This window comes from Diabrotica undecimpunctata, chromosome 4 (genome assembly GCF_040954645.1).
Source record: "Diabrotica undecimpunctata isolate CICGRU chromosome 4, icDiaUnde3, whole genome shotgun sequence".
Lineage (NCBI taxonomy): Eukaryota > Metazoa > Arthropoda > Insecta > Coleoptera > Chrysomelidae > Diabrotica > Diabrotica undecimpunctata.
Window position 1 is genome coordinate 111,781,479 of NC_092806.1, and position 21,302 is coordinate 111,802,780.

At 33.1% G+C, this 21,302-nt stretch overlaps 1 protein-coding gene across 1 annotated transcript; it reads left to right on the forward strand.

Annotated features, from left to right (window-relative positions):
* The first annotated feature begins 17,722 nt into the window (after nt 1-17,722).
* On the forward strand, nt 17,723-19,030 carry LOC140438900 (uncharacterized). The gene has a single exon (XM_072528536.1). The coding sequence runs from the start codon at nt 17,723-17,725 to the stop codon at nt 19,028-19,030; it is 1,308 nt and encodes a 435-aa protein (XP_072384637.1).
* Nucleotides 19,031-21,302: the final 2,272 nt, after the last annotated feature.

The following is a 21,302-nucleotide window of genomic DNA, read 5'->3' on the forward strand; positions in this document are numbered from 1 at the left end:
ATAATTTAATTAATTATACACAACAAAATAATTTTCTATTATTATTCAAGAATTGTTAATTAAGTTTGAAATAAAGTCGTATATCGATAAAAAATAGAGACAAATGTTATTTTAACAGCCTCAATTAAATAGCTGTTAGCTAACAACGAGAATGATACACATTTAGTTCAGCAACCACACCTTAAATGTGGACAGGTTTCATTGAACCCAGCACAATGCTAATTCTGTTGATAATGCTTGGAATGGATCGAATGAAAAGTAACGACCTTTGAAAATATGCACTAGAAACCTTAATTAATATCTAATAATGTCGTTGTAAAAACAAACCTGCAATGCAGTAACAAAACAAAAGACTTTGGATAATAACAATGAAAAATACTCATGAGAAAAAGGAATAAAGTAAAGTTGATTTTCTAGTAGTTTATTTATTTAAATAATTTAATGTCTTAAATTTAATTTACTATGAAAAGGCATTAAAATAAGCGTGAACGAAATTGTCGTTATCTTGCACCGAGGATCTACTTAATTACTTCAATGATCATCCAAAATGTAACAATATACTATTAGTCTAGTAATGGACGTGAAATACAGCGAAACCCTGTAAATTTCGGTGTCAACAACGAATTGCATGAAAATTTGGATTTCGGTTCTACTTACCCTCCACTTCACTTTTGAACTTGTGCCGTTGATTACTTTTTATTTTTTTAGGGTGTAAACTTCCGCTATTAGAAAAAAATCGTATAATTGTAAATCAAAGCGGGTAGTTGATTTATATAACCTTTTATTTGAAGTGAACAAATGTCAATTCAAATTAAAAAACATAATTTTAAATTATATCAGTTTAACCCGTAAATCTCACCCCATAGATTAGTTATAATTAAAACATTGGTTAATATACCAATTAACAGTTATCAATTAGCAACATAATATGCTGCGAAGATGAGGCCTCTACCCCTTTTCCTTGTCGAGATATAGGTATGGCTATGGTAGCTTTATTGAAAAGCTAGCATACCCACTTTTTTCTCGTAAACGGCTACAGGAACAAATTTTTTCTGTCTGTAATAAATTAACAATAAATTAGTAATAAATTATAGTGTTGGTCTGAATTTGACCTTATAAATGGATATGTTAACTTTACAGACATAACAAAAAACTCTTTGTTATGTATGTAACTGTATACTACTTTCTCATCTAACTGTTTAGGTTCTTTTATGGCAATTTTAATTTAATTCTATCTTCAAGGATAAGTCAGTCTACGTATTGATATTACTTTACATTTCTGTTGTTCAATGGCTGCTAGTAACTTTTTTTCTTTCGTTGTTGTCAATCTTGATCCCTATTTGGTGGGTTTTGAATTAAAGTCGCCTTCAATGATATATTTTTTTCAAAACATTTCATATATTCTTCATGCTGTTCTTTTTTAATGAAATGCATAGGGATAAATAAATTGACATTACATTAATTTCGCAACTAGCTTAGAGTTTAACACATACTGTAGTTGCGTGTATATTTTCGGTTTTATATTTCAGCTCGTCATAATATATCTTTTATATCTTTTATATCTTTTATATCGTCAGAATATTATCTTTTATTATTATGTCATTGTCAGGATGAATAGTGTGGTATGCTCTGTATTCTCTAAACGTTATGAAAGATTGTTTAGTGACATGTGTTTCAGATATGATTGCCTGCAGCTCATTTTGATATTGTAGCAACCCATTGGCATTCCATTTCATGATTCGTAGTTACTTAGCCATTTCTAATTTTCGGTATATCTCCTTTAGCGGTATGTTCCAATCTAGTAACTTTTATATCTATTTTAACAATTTTATCAGCTATCTTGATTAGTTGTTGTAATATGATTTTTAATGTTTTTTCGGTTTCCTGTTCTTGTTTCAATTGTTTTGCATTATTTACTACATAACTATATTTTTATTTTCAATAACTTTTCAGATGCTTTTGGTTTTTCTTTCTCATTAACCCTTTGTGGCGGTTTGAAACATTAGCTTTATTTATCCTCTGATTTCTCAACTTTTGTATTTTCCTGTTTATGTAACATCCTCGGTACATTGCAGGATGATTTTCACCGCAATGAATGCATTTTGGTTCCTCTTATATTGGTTTCTGATCACCTTCTGTAAGGTGCTTACCGATACCTGTAACACATCTTGGTTTCTTATTACAATATTTCCAGGTATGACCATCCAGGCCTGGCATCTTTTACACTGCGGTACCAGCTTTAAACTCCTTAGTGGTTGGATTTCAACTCTCATGCTCAATATGTCAGTTGTTAAAAATTGTTAATATCTTCATCTTGTCTGAACGTTAGGATAAGCTATATGGTTAGCAGAAATATGAATATATATTACTTCAACAGCTTACCTATATTTAATTTATCTCAGACTTTATTCTCGTGGCTCAGTATCTCTCTTTTTGTATTTGTAAGAGAAATAATAAAAATATACATAAATATCAAATGTAAATTTCATCAAGATATTATATATACTAAGTGACATAGAAATCCGAACACCCAGTTTAAATGATTTTATTTCAATAAAATTTTGTATAAGTAGGTACTAAATGAAGCATAATAAGTAAATGATTAAAATTTCAAATTGATTGCATTGCTTTAAAGCCCTTTTACCTCTAATAATGTGTGGATGCACCCCGATGTGTTACACATTTTCCAACGCGCCTAGGCATGCTTCTGATCAGGGGGTCAATGTCCTCTTGTGGTATCTCATTCCAGGCAACCACCAACTCTTCTCGAAGTGCTGGTAGAGTCTGAAGAGGACGTTGCAAATTAAGCAATCTCCTACCCATCATATCCCACACGTGCTCAATTGGGGATAAGTCGGGAGATCTTGGTGGCCATGCTAACAATGTGATATAATTATGTTGAAAGAAGTCTATTGTGACTCTTGCAACATGTGGTCGGGCATTATCTTGTTGGGCAGTTGGATTTGCCAGGGTGTCAAGATAGGGTAAAAGGTGGGATTCTAAAACTTCTTGGATATAACGCTGCGCATTCATGTTACCTCTGATGAAGATTAAATATGGCCTGGAACCATAAGCTATAGCACCCCAAACCGTAACTCCAACAGTGTAATGAACATGTCTTTCAACAAAAAACTGTGGATTCCTCCTTTCTCTACGTCGTCTTCTAACCCTCGCTCGACCATCGTGCATGCCTAAACAAAATCGAGACTCGTCACTAAAGACAATACTGTTCCATTCCTGATTCCAGAGTGACCGTTCTCTGCACCACTGAAGGCGATTACGGCGGTGTTCTGGAGTTAAAGGGAGGACCCAGTGTGGTCGGTATGAAAATAGGCCAAAACTTCTTATTCGTCCGTAAACACTTTGCATGCCAACAGGTCTTCCGTGTTCTGCAAACCATTCATTTCCAATGGAGCTGGTAGTGGAGAAACGGTCTCTTAAGGCCAATAATCTTAGGCGGCGATCTTCACTGTCTGTTGTTCTACGGCGGCGTCCAGTGCCCCTTGCTCTTTGCGTACGGCCTTCTTGAAGCCATGCCTGACAACACCTAACCACGGTGTCTAGACTACTTTGCACTCTAACTGCAACTTCCCGAAAAGAAAGTCCAGCTTCTTGAAGTCCCATTATACTGCCCCTATCAAACTCACTAAGTTGATGAAATCGTACAGGTCTCCGTACTCTAGGCATCGTAACCAATCGTAAAGAATGTCAAGAACCACAATCCGCCAAATTTGGATCTTTACTGCTGCTGAAATATTCATTTTTAGATTGTTAGTGAATTTAAAAACAAAAAGTATAAAAACCGGAATCTCCAACTAAAAACTTTATATCTTGTTTTTTTTTCAGTAAGATAAATAAATTACATCAAATTTTATTAAAATAAAATCTTAGTATACCTAGTATACTTAGCAAATAAGATAAAAAAATATCAAATATAAAATACATTAATGTACTTGATAAACACACGACTTATACCTGCTATATAACATGAATCAAATTTTCAAATTATGACACCTAAATTCAAAAAAAACCAAAAAAAACATACGGATCATATGTTCTTAACATGTTTTTCAATTCTAGGAATCAAATAAGCAAAAAAAACCGTTTCTATTCACAAACTGATAAGTTTTCAAAACATTCCTGTTTCCCCATGACTATATATATATATATATATATATATATATATATATATATATATATATATATATATATATATATATATATATATATATATATATATATATATATATATATATATATATATATATAACTGTTTTGGATGGGTTGGAGTCAATAAAAGTTGACTCCAACCCATCCAAAACAGTTATATATTTGTTCCAAACGAGTCACAAGTACTTCTTTTTTCTTATATATATATATATATATATATATATATATATATATATATATATATATATATATATATATATATATATATATATATATATATATATATATAATTTTGAAAAATGTCAATTTACTGAATTTACAATTGGTGAATATCCCGAGGTCTGGTCCGTTCTTAGCACTAAACAAGTTACAGTAAATATTTTTCTCCCAAAACTTTAATATACCTTCTAGAAAGCATATTTGCAGATTTGAGTAAAAATTCTTGCAGAACTAAAAAAGTTAGTTTATAGTTTACTTTTTTGCATACGTAATGTTACCATTACGTGGTTTTCAGAATTCTGCAATGTACCTACCTGAATGTTCATTGATACGTGCTTTACTTAGTACCGATTCTAAAAAGGCCACAATAAACTTCGAATGAATTCCAAAAAGAGATGATATAACGTGTCATTCGGTAGATGCAAATATCCTGAAGCGCAACCAACAAATAACAAACAAACCGACTGACGGCATATGGGTGAAAGTCGGAATTGTTGGACGTACATAATCGTTAATCAATCTTTAATTGGAGTAGGTAAACCATAAACCTCTACCATATACACATTCTAATAGACTTGCTTTAACTTCTTTTGTCTTTTCTCGATTGTTTTCAGCTGACAGTACCGCCGTTATGGATGAACAGTTCGAATTCTAATAGCCAGGGGCGTAGGAAAAGGATGTTGAGTTTGATCTAGAATTCTTTGACATGTAAAAATAATTACACGCGACTAATAATAGTTTCCGTGTAACATGGTAAAAAAAATATGTCTGGTTTTCTCTCTTTCACTTTAAAAAGTTTTTAAAAATTATATTCCTATGTTATTTGTAACATTGTTTATCATAATTAGATTAAATGGCTATAAATGGTTTACACAATATTTTGATAAAAGTCTATTAGTATAACTTTAAATCATGGTTTCTTAACCTTTTAGTACTCAATGTTCAATATTTAATTATCATTTTTGTGGCACCTCCTTATGTTTCTTTATTATATATTAATAAACTATCGTGTATACGTAAAGCGCTAATATAAGATTTAATTACAGACCTTCAAGTTATTGAGAATAGGAGAATTTATTAAAACTTTAAAATGTTGCTACTCGACATTAGGGTGGAGCAAAAAAATCGATATTTTGACGTGTAATACGAAAAGTTGACCCTACCTATAGTATACTTGCTCCTAAAATTTCAGAAGAAAATAAAAATATCTTCAGGGCTCTACCGCGCATCAAAAAAAAGAAAAAAATCAAGAAAAATCGATTTTATTTATTTTTTACTGTTAATAAATAAAAGAAGCTGCTTGTATCAATGTTAATTATGTTCTATTATTTTAGTTAAAAACAATGTCATTAGAGCTCTATCTGTCACCCAAGTAAAACTATGAGCAATATTTTTGTAAATTAAACAGATCAAAAATCTCATCAAATAATGTTCGCCTTACAAAACGTTTTTTGACCTGTTTCATGCTATACCCGGTTCACAATTTGTTGATAGCTCACTACAAGTTTAACCCTAATTAGAAAACTGAAATACAGAGAGGATAGGTAATACGATATAATAGTAAAAACCAACCTAAAACTGACGGTTTAAGACGTTTTCGACTAACCCACCTTATATCTGAAGGAATACAATACCTTATAATTCTATTACAGGGGTATTTTGAATGGTTAGATATGAACGACCAGTGTCGTAGAGTATATGATTGAAACATTTATTTGAACTAAATAAATATATTTTTTAAATTGTACTTATGTAAATTGTATTTTTTAATAAAACTTATTTATTTTATTCAAAAATAAAAAGTTTCTTGCCATTTGTAAAAGATACATTTATTTATATAAGGAAAAAGGCGCCAAATGTCGCCTGGCAAAATTTCCAATGTGTTTTAAATGTATCCATTATTTTCGAATACGGAGAAAACTAATAAATATTTTTGAAAAATTTAAACGCAGAATGAAAGATTACATTATTACTCAGGGCAGAAAGTCCCTGAAAACTTCTACAGTGTTTATTTTAATATGTTATGTAACAGGGGTGAAAATAAAAGAGAAAATATAGTATAATTTTTAATTGAAAATATTGCATGCAAAAGAAACTTTTTATTTATTCTAAAAAATATTTCATTCTGCTTTTAAATTTTTCAAAAATGCTTTTTAGTTTTCTTAGGATTTGAAAAAAAAAATGGATACATTTAAAACACATTGAACATTTTGACAGGCGACATTTTGCGCCTTTCCCCTTTAATACCTTATGATTACAACTACTATTACTTACCTTATATAATTACGATTAGAAAACTATTCAAATTCAAAATAAATAGGATCAACTTCGGAATCCGAGTCGTCTTGAGGGTTAATAATTAGGTTAATAATCTCTACGGTCGCATCAATTATGTTATCAAGATCCCACATTTTTTGTTCTTCTTCTATTACATGTCTTACTGCATCTTTCTAGTTTTGTTTTGTAATATGTTATAAAGACTCGCGTACAACTTGTATTTTATATGACGTATTTTTTCAAGCCACATAACTTTTCATTTGTGCCCAAATGAGTTCAATTGGATTTATTTCGCAGTGGTAGGGTGAAAGTCTAAAGACTGTGATGTTTCGCCTTTCCGCCATTTTGTCAACTACGTATTTCTTGAACTTAGATTTGTGTTGCCGGGCAATTTTTAAAAGTTCTGCTTTTACCATTCCATCTTCGTAAGGCAGATACTTATTCCGCAGCCAGTCAAGAATATCCTGTTTCTTCCACGCATTCGTTAGAAGTCTTTCTACTAGTCGTGAATAATAAGGTGCATTATCTAATCCTATCTTAGAATTTGGTGATATGTGTAGCTCAAAATACTCTTCGAAAACATCAGCTGTCATCTCCTCGTGATAGTCTTTTGTGCTTTTGGAATGAAATTCCAACAAACCATGCTTAACAAATCCTTTTTCACTGCCAATGTGAGAAATTATTAATCTACTGCCTTTACCAGAAGGTGGGGAGATACCAGTAGACCAACCTTCCATAAAGGCTTGCCTGGAGCTTAATATATTTTTATCTGATCAAATTTTTTTTAGAGTATGACCTGAGTTTACCCACGTTTCATCCTGGTAGAATATGGGCCTTTCTTCAGCCCGGAATTTTCGTATGAATCTTAGATAATTTCTTCCCCAACATCATCTTCTCCTTCCGGTCAATCAAAAGTGATTTTCGGTCAGATTTCTCCCACCGGAAATTTAATTCTTTTAAAATTTGCCACAATTTAGTTCGTCCGATATGAGGCAAATCCGGGTCGTCTCTAACTTCTTGTAAAATTTTGTTTAGGTTTGGTATTTCTTTTTTGAAAAAAAATCCATGAATTTTCCTTCGAATACCATTTTTGGCAAATTCATCAATTTCAATAGGCTTTTTCCCTCTCTTTAAGTTTTCGTTTGTGTTTGGGTTAGCTATACCGTGTTTTTTTCTTTGTGATAGGAACCTATATAAAGTTGACTCTCCTATGCCAGTCATGTTGGCACAACTTTCGACTATGTTGCGAACAGTGTTTGTGGGATTCTGAGAAACCAGAGCATCGTAAACATTCAGGACAATAGTCTTCTCTCTTGGTGAATAGACAGACTTACTGACTGTACGCAACAGTACCGGTGTAAAACTTGATGATGAAGCCATCACAAACAATCCAACAAAACGAGCACGAGCGAAAGGTACGTATATGACATATGTTCGTAGGTATATGGAATAAAAAATCACTCACGCACTGCATATAATTCGCAAAAGAAATATTCGAGACGCTAATTACTGCCGTAGACGCGGACACACCGACGAGCCGTAAATTACATGCGATCAAAAACGTACTAAACAAAAAAATTGTTTTCGTTCGTAATAACTTCACCCTTTCAAGTTAAGTTTCGAATATAATTATATTATTAAAAATCTGGGGAATTCCATCTTAATTATCTTGCAAAGAATAGTACCTTCGGATATGAATTCCAGGTTTTCTAGTAAAGTGATTATACGCGAAGATTAGTATTGAAATATCCAAAGAGATAAGGTATTCTTATTTACAAAATTGTTAATGGTTAAATTCTTATTTTTATTAATATAATATAATAACCAACATTAGTCGTGAAAGTTTTAATTGGTTTTTTGCTAAATATATTAGTATTAAAATATTATCAATAATATATATATATATATAACAGTATTAAAACATTATATTATTATTTAATGAATAAACACCTTAGGAACGCCTATGATTTACGACCGTTTTATGAGTTTGAGGCATATTTCGTGCTCTCAACAATTTGTGAACGAAGAATAGGTCGGTTCAACGTAGTAAGTAAGACGAAGCACACGAAGTTAGTTCAGTCTTCAGTCCCACTGTGACAGCCGTAGAGATAAGATCGTTATTGTAATAATTAATCGGTATGTAATAAGTTTGCCAGAGAAAGACACTAGGGGCACTACTAATTGTCCTATATTTGGTGCACCTGCCAATATACCTTCTAATATTTTGCCAACTATAGAAGATGTTATGAAGCGATATCTACTTATTAGAAATGAACACTAAAAGGTATGGATTCCAGCAAGGATCTTAGTGTTCCAGTTATTCAGCAGCATAGTACATTCAGCATTATTATTGTATTGTGAGACAAAATGGTTACCACGTGTGAAATTTTTACAACGGGTTTTTGAATTAAGATATCAAATCGGCAAGAAACTAAATATTTTTAACCTTCAGCTTCAAGGAACCAATACACATAATATTAGATACGAAAAGTTATTGGTTAGTGGATTTAGTTGGAATTCTAGAGTAGAGGTTTAAAGAAAAAAACCTAAAAATGTGGATGAATGTATTAAAACTTACAAGGTTGAAGAATAACACGTGAAAGTTGTTTTTGTAACCATTAAAAATCATTTAGGGATTTTGACAAAAAAATAACTGTTTTGCAGAATACAAATTAATATTTAGTTACTTACTGGGTTAGGAATCCGTTTCAAATAACACACGAAGGGCTCTCTACTGCTGAAGAAGAAACCTTCATATACTTTACAGCAAATGCTAAAATCAACAAACAGTTTAATGATAAATCCCTCTTTGAATTTTGGACAGAGGTAAATGATGAGTTTTTTGCACTTAAAATCAGAGCGTTTCGTATACTATTACAGTTTGTCAAGATCCTACCTTTGCGCATCAGTTTTCATGGTCGCTGCTTTAAAGACCAAATATAGATCGCAGCTAAATATAGAAAAAGAACTGAGAGCGTCTATTTCTACTATTACACCCTGATTCGATAAACTTTGTTCTGCAAAACAGACCCAAATAAGTAACTGATATGTATTAAACTTGTTCATAATTTAGTATTAATAAGTTCATGTGTAGTACAAATACAGTGCTTTTTATAAGAGTTCCTATTACATTAGTGTTCATGTGTATTTTATTTTTCATTTTGTCAGAATTTTGTTTTGCTTTGATTTTAGTAAATTAGTTTTAATGTTGTTGGTGTTTTTTTTTCGGATATGCTCACGCACCCTTATTAGTAATAGCGCGGCCCTCTAGAAGGGCTAATCACTGTACCAATTAAGAATCACTGTACTTAATTTTCTCACAAGTTAGCATGGTGTGCAACAGATGATTCAGTTTGTGATACCATTTCATTACAATCTAAATCACTGTCTTCATAATGGTCACTTTGGTTGAAGTTCAGATTCGTAATATCATCATCTAAGTAGAATAAATTTTTATATAATTTCTCGTCCGGTAAAGAGCGTCGGTTTTCCCAATTACGAGTTTTGTTTTATCAGTTTTCCATTTTTTTATTCCGGCGGCCCACCTTTATCAGTATCATTTTAAAGTAGAACAAATGTTATTTTGCGATTAAACGATACCGATTAGAGTGAAGATCAGCCAACAGCAGTCCAGCAAAGTCTATCTCCAACAATTAAAATACTTTGGATATGTTATGAAAACAGACACAGAAAACATGGAAAGACTTACTATTCAAGTAGAAAGTAGAAGGCCGAAGATCGCTAGGAATATCCCCAGCAAGATGGATTAACCAAATTATAGGAGTATGCAAAAATCCTGTGCTCTCAGTTTGTTTTCGGAACAATTTACCCCCAGAGGTGCCACCATTTCAGTATAAATTTTAGTATGTTGGAGAAGGTCTTTTTATCAGCACCATTTCTTGCACGGTTAACCAACTCACCACCATTCAACCAAAATCTAGTATTACCTTACATCCGCTTTTATTTTTTTATAGGTCCCGACTGTAAGGATTACCTTCTAAGCCAGTGTTTAGTTGCCCGAATTCCATTACTAGGAGGTACATAGTTAATATGGGATCCAAGAAGATTACAATTGTTATGACATAAAATAGAAAATTATGACGAAATATAATTTGTAGCTAATAGTTCTTAGATACAGTCCATCTAATTTACAAACCGTTGCACGTCATTATCTACGTCAGAGATCGAAGTTGACATAGTTGCCAAAGTATAAAATTTGTGAATCCATTTTAAATCAAAAAGGTCACATAATTATTGCAAAAGTGTACAACAACTGTATACAACAAAATAAATTAATATTTAATGTAAATAAATAGAAACAAAACAAGAGTTAAAAAATTATCTTGTTAAAAACAATTTGAGCCGCTTATTTAAAAAACAACATAGTTTAATTAATAGTAAATAATAAAAACAAAACTAAAGTGTCAACACCGCAACTGTCAAATAAGTGTTAAAAATTTATGCCAAAAAATTACCTTCGTTTGATTACAGTTACAGTGTGTTCCGGACAAATGTTCTTTATAAAAACGCTTTATAATGCATTTATACAAATTAAAAGAAAGATGTTATTATGTATTTGTTTAAGTTAACATTAATAGAAATCTTTAAATAATATTTCTACGCGTATATAATAAAATATGTCTAGTGGCTGTAATGCCAATGTACTCGACAAAGTGATTCTAAAAAAAAAACATACCCACCGCCTAAATATTTCGTGTTATTATCATGTGACGTCACGGGCTATAATGCCGATGACGTGCAACGGTTTGTAAATTAGATGGACTGTATAAAGGTAAAGAAGATAGAATCTTCGAGAAGCCAATTTTTATAGTTATAAAGGCAAAGATAATATCAGAATCGCTGATAGTAATTTAGTAAATAGCTTTAGCTTTATAACCTAAATTTCTATGTTCATTGATATTTTTATGACGGTGCATGAGGTCCCTTTATTAAATTGTTCTGCTTTTAAACCTTATCGTATAATTTTATAAAAGAGAAAATAAATAAGTTCTTAAAATAAAAAGGCTACTAAAATTCTTTCTAGCATGGGCAAAGGTGCAGAAAACATAGAAAACTGTGACTTTTATAGGATTAAGTGGATCAAACCTAATCAACTGCTCTGATCTAGCCAATCAGCCCCCTTCGTTGGTTTTCAGGAAACGCAAAAATGTGCTCAATGCTTAGGAGGGATGTTACCAGAGCAAAAGAAAAAAATATATATCACAGATGAAAACAAAATAGATGCTATTGGAAAAAATAAAGACACAGAAAAATATTGATACGACCTACAAAACTAAAAATCACAAATGTAATCATAGAGACCCACACTCTTAGCAATAACGACAAATATAAGATAAAAAGGTGATTGACTATACACTTCATATCATTGTCTTAACTAATTTATTTACATGTTTTAAACAACACTAACGTATCGAAAATGTATTAAATCTGATTACTCAACTGTAACGGAACAGAAAACTTGTCAACTTCAATCACGAGACCTGTTCAATCAGTTGACTTTGATGAAAATAGATTCTGTAATAGTAATTATTGGGCAGCACTTTATAGCGGTTTTAATAATTTAACAAGGTGTTAATAATACGGTTGGGGAGGCGGTGATTACATTTAAATTAAGGAGTTCCGAGATAAGAATAAAGTGTTTGAACTTATGCTATTAAAGAAGCTAACTATATGTTAGAAAGATCTTTTTGTAAAGTTGTTTGGTTGGTTTTTATTGAATGTAATATATTTAACGTAACACGCTTTTACTATTCTTATTCTACTTTGAATTTTCTTGCAATTAAGAAACATATCTAATCAAATGTGAATATCTATCTTAAAATTTATTGATTATTTATTACTGCTGAGCAACTTAAATCCTAATATCAAATAAAATTAACAATATCCTAATTTTTGTATTTTTAGTGATGTGGTTATCTTCTTCTTCTTTCAGTACTCTGTCCGATTATCGAACGTTGGCGATCATATTGGCAATAATAACTTTGTTTACGGCGGCAGCTCTAAATAAATTAGCGGTGGTCTCTTGATACCATTCTCGGAGATTTCGTAGCCAGGATGTTCTTCGTCGGCCTGGGCCTCTCCTTCCGGCGATCTTACCCTGTATTATGAGGTGTAGAAGGTTATACCTCTCTGGATGTCTCATTGCATGACCGAAATATTGTAACTTTCGAATTTTTATCGTTTTTGTTATTTCTGTGCTCTTTTTCATTCGATGTAAAACTATTTCATTTCTTATTCGATCAACCCAATTTATCCGCAATACTCGTCGATAAATCCACATCTCAAAGGCCTCTAATTTTTTCATTAATGTATTTGTAAGGGTCCAGCTCTCCATACCATACAGCAATGTGAAGAATATGTAGCAGCGTATTAATCTGACTTTATTTATTTATTCTGATGTGGTTATACCAGAGTATATTATTCTGTTGATGTATTGCTGAATTTTTTTTAAGCCCTTTTCTCTATTCGGTTTGCCGAATATAGGCCTCTTCTAATTCTCGCCATTCATCTTTGTTGTTTATAAGACGTTTCCACATTGACCCTGCAGTTCTTTTAAAAACGTCGCTCCATCGCATTTACGGTCTTCCTCGTGGTGTTTTGGCTTCATATGGCCGCCAATTCCCGATTTCTTTATTCCATCGGCCATCCCTAAGACGTTCGTTATGTCTAGCCCATTTCCATTTCAGTTTAGCTGCCTGTTCGACAGCATCTTTCACTTTTGTTCTATTACGAATGTTTTCATTGGTTTTATGGTCTTTGAGTGAGATACCCAGCATCTGTCGTTCCATAGCTCTCTGAGTTTTTCTGATCTTCTCCATGTTTATTTTAGTTAATGTCCAAGTTTGAGCTCTATATGTAAGTACAGGTAGGATACAGGAATTAAATACTTTGGTTCGCGGTCTTTGAGGTATATTTTTATTTTTAAGTATGTAAGAGAGTCTTCCGAATGCTGCCCATCCCATTTTTACTCGTCTGCTTATTTCGGTAGTCTGATTTTCTTTGCTTACCTTGACATTTTGACCCAGATATGTATATTCATCTACGTGTTCTATCTCTGTCCCTTCGATGTTTATTATAGGTTTGTCATCTTTGTTTGACATTGGTTTAGTTTTGCTGAAATTCATTTTCAGTCGTTTTTAAGAGATTCTATTTGTAGCTCCTCAATCATCGTATTCAGTGCATTCCACGTGTCGGCTATTAGTACTACATCATCTGCGTATCTAAAATGGTTCAAGTATCGTCCGTTAATAGGGATTCCCTTATTTTCCCCGTCTATTGACTTCTAGGGTCTTGTAAATAATTTTGGAGATATTGTGTCTCTTTGTCTTACTCCTCGGTTGATTTTTACTGGTCTTGTTACGATTCCATTACCCAACGTCACTATCATTTCAGCTTGTTCGTAAATATTATGTATTAATATTCTGTACCTGAAGTCGATCCGGTTGTTGACTAATGCTTCTTCTATTGCCCGTAGTTCTACGCTATAAAAAGCTTTTTCATAATCTATAAAAGCCAGACATAATGGGAGATTGCATTCATTAGTCTTTTCTATTAGGATTTTTAAAGTATACAAATGGTTACAGGTGCTGTACCGTTTTCTAAATCCGGCTTGTTTTACTGGTTGATATCCGTCAAATTTAATTATTAACCTGTTTGTAATAATCTTTGTAAAGGTTTTGTAAAGTTGTGAAAGAAGTGACATTGGTCGATAATTTTTCAGATCTGTGGTGTCTCCCTTTTTGCGTATTAGTATTGTTGTGTATTAGTATTGTATTTCTGAATAACCTTGACTAATTCTGGTAGCTATTTCTTTTTCATTCCGACATCGTTCGTAATGCTTACACCGAGATATTTCTAGCTATCAGTATTTTCGATTTGTGTGCCTCTTAGTTTTAAGTGCCTTTCTTCACCTCCCACCACTACATACTCTGTTTTTGATGGATTAATTAATAAACACCACTCGGTTTATTGTTTATCTATTTTTTACAGCATGTAGTGGATATCATCTTGATCTTCTGCAACTATTATTTGGCCATCCGCCAAATGTAAGCTATAGAGTTTATGAGCTCCAATTTTAATGCCCATTGATCCACATTTTCTTTTCTTCTTCTTCTTTATGTTCCATCTTTTATCGAAGGCTGAAAATCATCATGGCCATGCAGACCCTGTTGACTGCCACTTTAAATAGTTTTGCACCACTATATTCAAACCATTCCCTCGCCTTGCAATTTTGCCTTGCATGATAAGCTGCAATAACAAATATCTTTGCCCTGTCATAAGATGGCCTAAGTACTCAAGTTTTCTTCTTTTGATAGTCAATATTATTTCAGCTTTATTTCCTATTTTTCTAGTAACTTCTGTATTTAACATTCTTTGAGTCCATGATATTCGTAGGATTTTTCTGTAAGACTAAAATTCAAAGGCGGCCAACTTATTTGGATGCACTTGTTTTAATGTCCATGCTTCCAAGCCAAAAAGAAGAGTAGTGAATACGTAACACTAAAATATTCTTAGGCGTAGTCCTAACCTTATATCCTGACATCAAATAAACTTTTTAAGTTTAACGAATGGTGCCCATGCTATTTCAATACGTGTCTTAATTTCTTTGGTTTGGTCTACATTGATGTTATCCATGTTACTTAGTATTTGTAGGTATCCATACTCTTAATTACAGTATCCTCAACAATCAATTGGATGTTTGCATCTGATGATTTAGTCATGATCATACATTTAGTGTTTTTGAAATTCATCCTTAGCCCGTATTCACGACAGCATTCATTAAGTCGTTGCATTACGTTCTATAAATCATTGTTGTTATCCGTCATTGTTACTATATCGTCTGCAAAACACATTTTATTCAAAACTTCTTCATTGATAGATATACCTTCTCTTAAATCTGAGAGGTCTTCTTTAAATACCGCTTTACTGCAGACATTGAAGAGTAGTGGTGACACCACGCAACCCTGACGGACTCATTTTTGTATTTTGATATCTCGGATGTTCTGGTTGTCAATTACTTACCTTGGTAGTTACCTCAACTTACCTTGGTAGTTTAATTCCAATATAGATTAGATACAATTTTCATATCAAGACTGTAAATGTGTTTGCTTATAAATATTTCAACAAGCTTTTTATGTTAAACCTTATCAAATGCCTTAAAATGTACAAAACATAGGTATATGTCCTGATTTATATCCATGTATCTCTGGACATTTAAGCCGAACAAAACAACTCTTGTGCACATACCATTTCTAAAGTCAAATTGTGTGTCACTAATTTCATATTCAAGAGTTTTAACAATAAATTCTGCTGTGTATTATTTTTAAAAATATTTTTAAATTAAAAGTGAAACTGGAACAAAACCATGAAGTGGAGATATCCAGGAGTTGCTAGTATACCTGTTGAATACAAAGCATGTGGTGTTCGTGTGTATCAAGGTATAAAAAAATGCTTATTAAAAGCTTAAAACTTTTATTTTAAAGAAGATCTTTTCGGAATTGAATCATTCCATCATCAGTTTACTAAAAGAGAGAGTAAAAAATACCAATATTAAAAACACGTAAGTTAAAATTTAAATGTATAGAAAGAACACGTTGGTTTTTTACTACTTACATAAAAAGTCGTTAAAAAACATTGTTTGGCCACAGAAAAACACTGGAAGGACATCAGTAACAAAAACAATCCTCATGGAATTTACAAAGGTAAATGCAATAGACCGTTAACTTCGGTAATTAATAAAAATTAAAAATGGGGGCATCTAACATGACCCCCCGGAGCTGGTGAGATTTTGTCGACTTACATTACCTCTGATCTGTACTGGAGTCTAGGGTTAACTGATAGAAAGATGGTATGAAAAATCAGTCAGTACCCGTCAACGTCAAGTGGAATTATGTAGTAGGAACAAAAGTCATTGTGCCTCCGTTTATGAATAGGCCGTTTTTAGTGAAGAATTGCGTATCAAGAATATCTAAATCAAAAATTTTGGTAAAACAATCGATTTCTTTGTCTTCAATATTTAAATCGTATGCAGAATTGGCATCGTTGGAAAACTCAAGTGTAAGAAAAAGGTACAGATTTCTTTGTTAAAGTAATCTGTGTTTTGATCCCATTCCTCATCATTTTCTTTATCTTTACGATCCTCTAATACAGATGGTTGAACATGTAACGGATATGTATGGAGAGAAAGATTACCTGAATATTTTCAAGTTCTTCGAAAGCACCTTCATCTGCTTTTTCTTCTGAATGTTCCTCATTGTCACGTAAAGGATACAAATAAGCTAATGCAGCCCTAGCATCTCTGGGGTTACCTAGATCCCACATTTAAAAAAAAAATAATAAAAATAAACAACAAGGATGGGCGGTGAGAAGCATATATCCCATTTACAAATATAGATTTAGCATACACCAAATACATTCTATTATCATTATTTTAATATTAATGTCTGTATAAAAGTCAAAGGAATAGAAAATATTATTTAAATCCTTAGCCCTCAGCTTAATTTTTGTGTAAACAATTATTTATTCACAACTAGATTATAGCCACACAAAAAAACCGTCAAAACAGCACATATTCAAACTTAGGGGAGGATGGGGCATCATGGACCATGGGGGTGATGTAAACCACATCGGTTATTTTGTTTAAAATTGGCAACGCTGCATCTAGTAACTACTACAAATATGCGTAGACATCTTATCTACTTTTAGTATGAGTGTGAACGCACGGGGAGTACGTTCAGACGTGTTATAATTAAAAACACGTGTTTCGTCGCTGCTGATCTAAGGAATTTACTACTTTTGACTAAAGATTTCTCGGTAAGTAGACATGATTATTTTAACTTTTTGATACTGTGGTGTTGCTTGTAAAATGTGCTTTTAATAATTAAGATTTGCTTTTGATACGTTGTGAACTGGTACGTTAATTTTCATATTTTGAATGTGTACTACGCATGGGGCAACGTGGACTAGGAGTGGTTCACATTGCCCCATTATATTTTCTTGACACTTTTTTAATTATATGCTTCTTTTGCAGTTAGAAATGGTACGAAATTATGTGAGGAAAACTGAGCAACAATCCTGGTCTCTTGTTGCCTTGAAGAATGCTATCCGGACAGTTAAAGCTGGGGAAATGGGCTATTTAAAAGCTAGTAAAGTTTATGGTATCCCGAAAGCAACGTTAATTCGCAGATGCAAAGAAAAAGTAACAAGAATTTCTCCTGACGAAAAGGGTCTAGGTTTCTACAAAACGGTTTTTACCAAGGAACAGGAAGAAGAATTGTATAATTATATCTTAGATATGGAGAAGCGTTTATACGGAATTACTTTGCTTGATCTTCGTCACCTAGCTTTCCAGTTAGCCGAAAAAAATAACATAGACCATCCATATAATAAAACAAACAAACTTGCAGGTTTAGATTGGGCGTACGGATTTCGAAAACGGCACCCAGGGCTTTCATTACGTAAACCCGAATCAACATCTGCTGCAAGAGCTGAAGCTTTTAATCGTTACAATGTAAAACAATTTTTTGATCTGTATAAAGCTACTTTGGATTCTAAACATGTCAATCCAACGCGTGTTTTTAACTGTGACGAAACAGGTCTAGGTACAGTCCCCAAATGTAATAGTAAAATCTTGGCGCATAAAGGACGGAAACAAGTTGGACGGCTTACTTCTGCTGATAGAAGTGGAATAACAACAGCCGTTATTTGCATGTCATCATCAGGAATCTTCATACCGCCGATGTTAATCTTTGCAAGAAAGAGAATGAAAGTTGAACTCCAAGCTGGTGCACCTCCAGGTTCAATATTCGCCTGTAGCGATAGTGGCTGGATAAATAGTGAACTCTTTTTAATATGGTTTCAACATTTTCTTCAACAAACGAAACCAAGTGAAGACGATCCGATCTTATTGATTTTGGATGGACACAGCAGCCATACAAAAAACATAGAAGTAATTAATTTGGCTGGGGAAAAACATGTACATATCATTTGTTTGCCTCCACATTCCACCCATCGAATGCAGCCAACCGATGTTGGTGTCATGGCTCCTTTAGCACGATATTATGATATGGCATTAGAAAAGTTTGTTAATAACAACCCAGGCAGAGTGGTAACAGCTTTCCAAATCTCTAAAATTTTTGGTGAGGCTTTCTTACAAGCTGCAACACCTTTGACTGCTATTAACGCTTTTAAAAAATGTGGGATAGTACCTTATGATCCCAATATATTTACAGACCTCGATTTTGCACCATCTGCTACGACTGAAAGAGATTTGGAGAATAATAGTCTACCAGTGTCAAGTCAAGATGAGGCAATTCCTTCAACTTCAACTGCAGAGCCTCACTGAAGTCAAGATGAGGTAATTGCTTCAACCTCAGTTGCAAAGCTTCATACTGGTAACGATTTTCAATTGACAATTTCCCCTGCACACAATAGAGCAACAACTTCATTTGGAGCAAACAGCCCTAAAGACATTCGTCCTCTGCCAAAGAGAAGTAAATTAATGGAACCAAAGAGGAAATCCAAAAAAGGTAAAACGGCTGTACTGACATCTAGTCCGTATAAGCTAGAATTAGAACTTGAAATAAACACGAAGGAGGCAATAGAAACAATGAAAAAGGAAAAAGCTAAGAAAAAAATAAATGATGATAAACACGAAGATAGTGAAAGAAGTAACAAAAAAATAAAAGTTTGTCCTTCCAAAGATGGTAAGGGAAAGAAAAAAAATAAATGTAACCATCAAGTACAAGATGATGGCAATGGTGAAGATGCTGAATGTTTTTACTGTAACGAGTGGTTCTCCTCATCAGCCAATGAAGAAGGATGTGTACGTTGCTCGGCCTGTCTGAAATGGGCTCATGAAGCATGTGCGGGAATAGATCCAGAAGATGATGAAGAATTTCAGTGTGAATTTTGTATTTCTGAATAAATATAACATGTGTCTATTTTTACTAATGTTCTGTTACCGGTTTTCTAAGTTTTTTGCGATACAAATGTATCGCAATATTTTTAACATAACTAGAGCATACGATACAGTTTGGCGATATGGTATTATTCAAACACATATATTAATAAAAGGTAAAAGTTATGTAACTACTTTTAATAAGTTATATCCTAGCTGTCCAAGTCTACTCCTTATTAAATCAGCATTATCGTAATTGCTGGCAATGAAGAAGTAGATTCCTTGGCAAAACTAGCAGTCTCGAGTCCGAAAGCTGTAGAAGCCAGAAGCATTTTACATATCCTCCTGACCGCAAATGTACTATTGGTAGAACATAACATTTGAATTCTCGTAGCGCCTCCTAAAAATAATGTATTAAGTTTATATCCCTGTGTGGCACTCTATTGGAATATTTTAAAACTACGAAACCGACAGCACGTGCATAATTTCATTTGTTTTGCGACAATGGCACAAAACATTCGTAGTGAGCGTGTTTGGAGAAAAAAGGGTCAGTACTATCTTCAAATATTTATTTAATCATAAATAATTTGCAGCACATTTTTTATTTACTGTGTTCTTAAAAGGTTGCAAATTAATGTAAACAGTATAGTTTTTCAAAAAATAAACAAATAATGAGTAATGAGATAAAATGATTATATCATTTATGTAGGCATACGGTGTCAAATACTCTACGTTAACATTTTTTTATGTACTTCGTATAGGACATTTTTGTTGGTTACAGTTTTTATTTTCAGCATTATCAGAGGAGGAATTATTAGAGTTGCTCAATAATTCAGATGTATCGGATGATGACTTTTCAAGTGATGACTATGACAATAATCCAGATTTCGAAAATAAAAACGACACATCCAGTTCTGATGAAGCAGGAACAATTTCTGAAGATATATCTAGATCTATTTCGCCTATTGTAGAAGAAAGTGATTCCAGCAATAGTTCTAGATGTGTATCTTTGCCAGCTATTTCGGATACGTCTTTTGTAACTTAACCTCATTCTTCTGGACGAGGAAGACATTCCTTAAGACGAGGACGTGGACATGAACGAGAGTGAGGCCGTGGCCGTATTGCAAGAAAAAGGAACGTGGGAAGAGGTAGACAAACGACAAGCATTTTTTTATGTACTTCGTATTGGACATTTGTTGGTTACAGTTTTTATTTTCAGCATTATCAGAGGAGGAATTATTAGAGTTGCTCAATAATTCAGATGCATCGGATGATGACTTTTCAAGTGATGACTATGACAATGATCCAGATTTCGAAAATAAAAAAGACACATCCAGTTTTGATGAAGGAGGAACAATTTCTGAAGATATATCTAGATCTATTTCGCCTATTGTAGAAGAAAGTGATTCCAGCAATATTTCCAGATGCCTTTGCCAGCTATTTCGGATACGTCTTTTGTAACTCAACCTCATTCTTCTGGACGAGGAAGACATTCCTTAAGACGAGGACGGGGACATGAACGAGAGCGAGGACGTGGCCGTATTGTAAGAAAAAGGAACGTGGGAAGAGGTAGACATACGACAAGCATGCAATCTAGAGTTAATAAAAATGACCCTTTAACTCATAAATGGTGTGGTACATTTACTCCGGAGGTATCGTCATTGTTACAGCCTGCATATTTATTAAATGATGTAGGCTCCTGGGAGTGGGATGCATT